Source organism: Theobroma umbraticum, unplaced genomic scaffold, assembly GCF_002168275.2.
Source record: "Theobroma umbraticum cultivar Fairchild unplaced genomic scaffold, ASM216827v3 scaffold_95.0, whole genome shotgun sequence".
Classification (NCBI taxonomy): domain Eukaryota; kingdom Viridiplantae; phylum Streptophyta; class Magnoliopsida; order Malvales; family Malvaceae; genus Theobroma; species Theobroma umbraticum.
This window is the reverse complement of record NW_018397257.1, coordinates 8,116,574-8,123,541: the sequence shown is the minus strand read 5'-3', so window position 1 is coordinate 8,123,541 and position 6,968 is coordinate 8,116,574. Positions and strand designations below refer to the sequence as shown.

The following is a 6,968-nucleotide window of genomic DNA, read 5'->3' as shown; positions in this document are numbered from 1 at the left end:
AGCTGTCATTCGTTATTGGCTACAATGGTTGCATGTGCTATGCATTCTTCTTGATGCTTGGCACAATAGGCTTCCGAGCCTCCCTGATGTTTGTTTGCTACATTTACCGTGCTGTTAAGAGCGAATGACTATGCTTCTGCAGCTTGACGGTAATGGTTTACCATTTTGTCTTGCTGCCATCTGGCAACTGCCCTATACCCCTAATCATATTCAAAAAATTGAAAAAGGGGAAGAGGGGTGATCGTGGAATAGGGCACAAGGAAGCAGCAAGGAGAGATCCAAACATTTTAAAGGATGTGATATCTGCAAGAATTTCATGTAAGCATGAGAGAAAATCATGCCTGTCTTTTGATGCAATTAACTTTAAGGTTGAGAATAGGTTGGAACTCTTCACTTGTTAAAGGGTTCATGTACATGTACATTGTCCACAGGTTAAAAAGAAAACGTCTTTGAAAGGTTTATGTGCGGAGGGTGTTCTTACAATGCATTTCTTCATTTTTACAAACTTCTTGTCATGTTCTTACAAAGTAAAAACAAGTAAATGAGTAACAAAAATAATACTCGAAATGAGATGATCAAAACTAAATGATTTTAAATTGTCTTTGCTTTAGAAGCAAAATGTTGAGAGAAATCAAACCCGATCCAAGTCATGAGAAATTCGACATAAATTGATGAGAGCAGATGTTAACCAGAGTTCTGAGGAAAAAAACGTAGAAACTGCCAGGGCTCCCTTCTATGGACCCCCGCAAGGCTCTCTTAAACTGCCATATCACAAAATTTCAGTCAAGTTTGTTAAGTAAACTACAGCTAATACCCCATTTCACTTTGCTACGGTCTACAACAAAGTTGAAACTTTGAGACTTCGTTGGGAGGCTGGAGACCGGAGAGTGACAGACCTTACTAAACCACCAACCAGCCAACAATATGCCCTCTTTAACCAACTATCCGGGTCAAGCAAAAGTTAAGTGACAAGTGAAGGTCCCGTTTCTTTAATCTTTAGTTTGTATTGGCACCTGTCACAAACATTCATGGGACTTTAAAAACACCCATCTTTCGCTTTGGACCCTTGTTTTTATAGTGTACTTAGTGTGTGCAGATTCCTTGGAATTATTCGTGGGGTGCAGTTTCCTTGGATTCTTGTCTCGTTGCAGATCATTTTGCTTGATTGTTGATACCCAGCTGTTATTTTCCTTATTTTGTTCTTTTTCAATGCTTCAAAATTGGTTCTTTCAAGTCTCTTTCACAGATTTTACTTTTATCCAGTTCTGTCTGCTTTCGATGGTTTAATCTGCGGTTCAAGGTCATTTTTATTCTGGGTTTTTGATCTTGTTGGTGGGTTTTTAATTCTTTGCAGTTGAGCATTGTTGTTAATTTTGCTTTCATTTGTTTTTTTTTTTTAGTAAATTGATGGATTTTCATTCTAGCAAAAAGGTGAAACATTCGTTAGTGCAATTTGGGACCAACTTTGATAAATCAATGTGTTGAAATAGGAGAATTTGTGTTTACTTTGGTTTTTATTTTGTTTCTAAAAACAATGCTGAATTACTTCAAAAGATGAACTGCATTTTGATCATTTGGGTTTTAATAACCAGGTTTGAGCAATGATTTGTATCATATTATTCTATGTTTGAGCATATTGGTTTATGTGAATTGTAAGTTTCAGGAATTGGGTTTTGTGCTGCAAATATGGCAGCTTGTTTGTCTCCTTGTTTTGTACCATTTGACTCTCAAGCATCTGTTGGAGTGTTAGCCTTATCCAGAAAATATAGTTTGAAGGAGAGGTGGATTGATGGAGCTAGTTTCTTGAAGGGTTTTAGCAAGAGGGGTTCATTGGGTGCTTGCCAAAGGCAAAGAGATTTTCCAAGTTTCACAAAGTTTAAATGTTCTGTTAACTCTAATAACGTTAGCCCAAATCATAGGAAAGCATCTTTTCTGGATTTACACCCTGAAGTTTCAATGCTTAGTGGTGAAGAAAATGATGCACTTTCTAGCCTGAGAAATGAGAATTATTCTAAGACCATCACTGAGAGCTTGAGTGAACCCTCCAGCGCAAATAACTATAGTGAAGCTAAGATCAAAGTTGTTGGTGTTGGGGGTGGTGGGTCTAATGCCGTTAACAGAATGATTGAGAGTTCAATGAAAGGCGTGGAGTTTTTGATAGTTAACACAGATGCTCAAGCCATGAAGATGTCTCCTGTGTTGCCAAAGAACCGTTTACAAATTGGCAAGGAGCTGACTAGGGGTCTCGGTGCGGGTGGGAACCCAGAAACTGGCATGAATGCTGCCAGCGAAAGCAGAGCAGCAATCGAGGAGGCAGTTCATGGTGCAGACATGGTATTTGTGACGGTAGGTTCTATTTCACATGTTTAATTGCTGGAAGCTTTAAGCAACTCCAGTAGTAGATTCACAGTTTGAATTTAGAACTCTCTAGCTATCATCACTTCCTTGAGAAGGAAGTTATGATATCTTTTGCCTCAGTTCTACCATGGGAGCATAAAATCCATGAGATTGAGTGTTATTTTCCCTCCTTTTTTGCTTGTCTTTTGGCTAAAAAATATGGTATCTGCCACTCTGCCATACTATTGTAGGATTTGGGTAGCATATGTGTGAACATTACTTGATGAATCAGTAGTCTTTTCTTTCTTTTTTTGAAGATAAAATTATTAAACCTGATTTCTCTAAACCATTAGCTGTAGTAATATTTTGGAACATTTTGATACCTGAGTTAGATTAAGAACCACATATTCAACCTAGAATGATTATGTTGGAAGTGATATTATATTGTCTCAAAGTTTCTAAATTTTAGAGGCTGCCAATTATGTGCTCCATTGAGTGAGTTCATATGTTTAGTGGATGAGGGGGAATTATTCCAAAACAAGGTCAGAAGAGTTGCTATGAGTGTAGCTTCTTCTAAATGTTAGAAACAAATCTTCTGCACTCATGGGAGCAGAAGGCTGCTATCTGCTTGTTACTTTTAATCTTTTATTGGATTATGTTGTTTTACCTAGGGCATTAAACCTGCAGGCCGGAATGGGTGGAGGAACTGGCACTGGTGGGGCTCCAGTAATTGCAGGCATAGCAAAGTCAAAGGGAATCTTGACTGTTGGTATTGTTACAACACCCTTCTCTTTTGAGGGACGGAGGCGGGCAATTCAAGCTCAGGAGGGAATTGCTACCCTACGTGAAAATGTTGATACACTTATTGTTATTCCAAATGACAAGTTACTGACTGCAGTTTCACAGTCCACCCCAGTAACAGAAGCATTTAATTTGGCAGATGATATACTTTGGCAAGGTGTTCGTGGTATATCTGATATAATTACGGTAGGTATGCAAAGCCAGAAGATGAAAATTAGTGATAATAATTCATCTCTCCCTGTTGGCTAATTGCTCTAAAGCACATATTTTTCTAAGTAATACACTTTGTTCTTGCATTTTGTCTATGTATGTGCTTCAGCTCATAACTGATGCATGCCCATCAGGGTAGGCAGGTAATTGATTCTTTAGAAATTTGTTAATAGTCAAACTTCATTTTTATTCATAGATTAAAAACCTTTCATTATTAAGGGTTGTAAACTGGCTTGCATTTATTTCTAAATCTGAATTTTCATATTTGATGCACTTTAAATGTGCAAAATTCTATTCTTGCTTCTTATGAGTGATTGTAAAATGCTATGTCATTGCTGGAGCAAATAGATACAATTTTGTTCAATGTAATGTTGTTAATTGAGATTCCTTTTCAATAGGTGAATTGGTGTCTGGAGTATTAAATTATTTGATTCTGGTGGTATTTTGAAATTATTAATCTAATTTGTTACAATTGCATTCCACTTCTTGTATTGAATTGCAAATATGATCTTACATCAACATGTCCGGTATAGGTTCCTTGTATTCATCAGTTCTTTTGATTAGGATTTTGGGAATCAGATTTCTTGGTCAACTACTTTGGCGTTTTTATCTTGTTGTCTGCTGCCTAACATTTGCAGAATTTTTATGCAGGTGCCTGGTTTAGTTAACGTTGACTTTGCTGATGTGCATGCTATTATGAAAGATACAGGGTCTTCCCTAATGGGGATAGGAACTGCAACTGGTGAGTTTGGTAATTTCAGTCTCCTATTTTTACTTTGACTAAATTAGAAGGAAATAAACTTAAGGGAGAGGTATTAGTAGCATGACCATGTGGTAGTTCATCGAATCTTACTGCTTCAAGTTTGATATTTATGATCTAATTGCCAATAATGTCACAACAGTTGTAAGATGATGCCTGTTGCTCACACACGAAAGTAGTGATCTGTGAACTTTTTTGCTCATAGATCACGATATCAACATCTTTATGTTAAGAACAAACAGATAGTTAATCTTTACTGTGGCATATGATATTAAAATATGAATGATTTATGAGACTCATACCTTGATTATGCTTTCCTTCAGTTAACTTTTTAGATTATTTTTCACATTATGTAATTAGTTTAACTACTTTTTTTAAAAAAAAAAGTAATTAGTTTAACTTATATATAAATATTTGTACTTTCCTCTTTTCTCTTTTATGTCTTGACACTTTTCCTTGTTTCTGTCATTCTCTGACACCTTATTAAAATTTATAGTGATATTTGAAATAGTAAGTAAACAGAAGAGAAACACAATTGCATCAATTCATGTAAGTAAACAGAAGAGAAACACAATTGCATCAATTCATGTAAGTAAACAGAAGAGAAACACAATTGCATCAATTCATGTGTTTTTCTTGTATTAAAAAACCTTGCTGCTTTTACGATTACTTTGATTGTTCCCTTTTTTCTCTTATAATATGATCCCATTCATTTGTATCATATATAATATCCTATACTTTGGTCCTAATCTGAGCAATGCATGTCTCTCGGGTATTTACTTTAGATGGTTGGTATAATTGTTAACATTTTGCTGAATTGCAGGCAAGAGCAGGGCAAGAGATGCTGCATTGAATGCCATCCAGTCACCTTTGCTAGACATTGGGATTGAAAGAGCTAATGGTATTGTGTGGAATATAACTGGCGGAACTGATTTAACTTTATTAGAGGTGGGCCTTAACCTTTGGCTTGTCTTATGTGCACACATTTTTAGGGATATTATTGGGGTAGTTGATAGTTGAAATATTGGTTATGTGTTGGACCCTAGTCCATGTTGTTGAACATTTTCAGATTAGTAATGATCCCACTGCTTATGTCAAAATTTTCTTTGACTTGTAGGTGAATGCTGCAGCAGAGGTTATTTACGATCTTGTAGATCCAAATGCAAACTTAATATTTGGAGCGGTCATAGATCCATCCCAGAGTGGCCAAGTAAGTTTAGTAGTTGGAATGCTACAAGCATTAACCTGTCACTATTTTAGTGTTGTGGGCATCACTATTGGACAAATTGGAAAAGGAATAAAGAACATGATTCTCTACCTTGTCATCCAATGGCCATCTCAAAAGTTAATAAAAGAAAACACAGAAACAAGCCTTTAGAGTTTTTAGTGACCCTTCCTGACAATTTGAGATTTATTGTTTCTCTTAAATATTGAAGATGGAGTAAATAAATCAGGCATCCTCTGACAAAAGTAGTATTGAAATTGCCCAAATGATAAACATAGTTGTTTCCTTGTCATCTGTTCATGCATCACGGTCAAGTTATCCGATTAGCAAGATGACTGAAGTTAGTTGTTGAAATGATTCAATCATTTAAACCAAAACCTTAATGTAAATATACTTTGTATAATGCTTATTATAGATGGGCTTCCTTTTGCTTGTAGGTCAGCATAACTCTGATTGCCACTGGATTCAAGCACCAAGAAGATGGTGAAGGCAAGGTAAGTCTTTTTAGTGTTATCCCTTTTCAGTTTAGTTTCATCTTCTACATACCCTTTTGATCTGGGAATATGCAGGGAGCTCAGCTTGTGCCTGGTGAAGTTTCCATCGGTATCAACAGACGTACTCCTGATACAGATGATGGCTCGCTAGAGATTCCGGAGTTCCTAAGGAAGAAAGGCCGTTCACGATTTCCTCTTCTCTGATTTTATTTTCTTGAAATGTAAATCTCCTCTCCTTTATTGTTTACTTTGTTAAGCTTTCTTTTCAGAGGATTAGAACCTAATAGAGTGCCTCTTTGGCAATGCAAGTTGTTTTTGCTCTTAATAACTAATTGACTACAAATTGATTTGCTTGAACTTTCTTAGATACCAATATATAAATAAATATTTTGTTGGAAATTCGTCGGTAATGATACGTGGAAAGCATTATTGGTAGAATTTTTTGTTGGAACGGACGAAATTAAATCTGTCAAAAATTTCATAAAAAATCGATTGAAAATTTTTCCGAAATATATCTTGAAAATAGAAAATAACTTTGGTTGGAACTAAATCCACAAGTAAAAATGCACTATTTTTGAAAAATATTTTCAACAAAATTAATTCCATTGAAAAATCCTTGTTTTCTTATAATGGTGAGATTCCATCTTAAATATTGTACAGCAAAAGAAAAAAAAAGAATAATTGAGACAAAATTCATGATAATATTTGTCCTTTATCACCATCCTTGTTCTTTTAAGATACACGACGACTAAAATAATTAATAGGATGACTTCTAGTTTAGGTATATTCTTGTTCTTCATAATTACTTAATATAATTTGAAGCTAAAAGAATCTTTTGTTCCTAATTCCCAACAAATAAAAGGAAATTTTCAAGTGGGCTAAGGTTAATGGCATTTGGCATAATTTAGAATGAAAATATCTGAATCTAGTTTTGAGTATGTCCACATCTTTCCCTCGAGAAATCAAATGCTCACCTTTTTCCACCTCATACTGTTATAAAAACAAATACACCGAACTCCATTGGAGGCCCCCCAAGGCCACTGTCCACCTTTAAACCTTCTTCAAGGAAAAAACAAAAAAGAAAAAAGAAAAAAGAAATATATTTACATACAAAAGCCCACCACCCCCTCTTCCAAAAAAA

The 6,968-nt window shown here is 35.5% G+C and overlaps 2 protein-coding genes across 3 annotated transcripts in view; both read left to right on the top strand.

Annotated features, from left to right (window-relative positions):
• Nucleotides 1-503, top strand: part of LOC110412796 (Endomembrane protein 70 protein family) — a 5,120-nt gene extending 4,617 nt beyond the window's left edge. Inside the window, 1 exon segment of the mRNA XM_021423422.2 lies at nt 1-503. This exon segment is cut by the window's left edge and continues 89 nt beyond it. Coding sequence (XP_021279097.1) covers nt 1-128 — 128 coding nt within the window. The 3' untranslated portion in view covers nt 129-503.
• Nucleotides 504-698: 195 nt separating this feature from the next.
• LOC110412790 (cell division protein FtsZ homolog 2-1, chloroplastic-like) lies at nt 699-6,226 on the top strand. Of its 2 annotated transcripts, none has more exons than XM_089782866.1 (7): nt 699-2,346; nt 3,025-3,324; nt 4,000-4,090; nt 4,932-5,056; nt 5,226-5,318; nt 5,771-5,827; nt 5,912-6,226. In XM_089782866.1, the coding sequence occupies exons 1-7, from the start codon at nt 1,687-1,689 to the stop codon at nt 6,029-6,031; spliced, it is 1,446 nt and encodes a 481-aa protein (XP_089638992.1). In that variant the 5' UTR covers nt 699-1,686; the 3' UTR covers nt 6,032-6,226. The 2 variants fall into 2 exon arrangements, with proteins under 2 accessions (XP_089638992.1, XP_021279087.1); XM_021423412.2 differs by having other exon boundaries at nt 701-2,346; nt 5,903-6,226.
• Nucleotides 6,227-6,968: the final 742 nt, after the last annotated feature.

What these genes read in the sequence shown, in the direction of transcription:
- LOC110412790 (XM_021423412.2), top strand. Translation starts at nt 1,687, where the DNA reads ATGGCAGCTTGTTTGTCTCCTTGTTTTGTACCATTTGACTCTCAAGCA. An exon ending in GTATATCTGATATAATTACG is followed by an intron (nt 3,325 to 3,999) that starts GTAGGTATGCAA and finishes ATTTTTATGCAG; the next exon opens with GTGCCTGGTTTAGTTAACGT. An exon ending in AAGAAGATGGTGAAGGCAAG is followed by an intron (nt 5,828 to 5,902) that starts GTAAGTCTTTTT and finishes GGGAATATGCAG; the next exon opens with GGAGCTCAGCTTGTGCCTGG.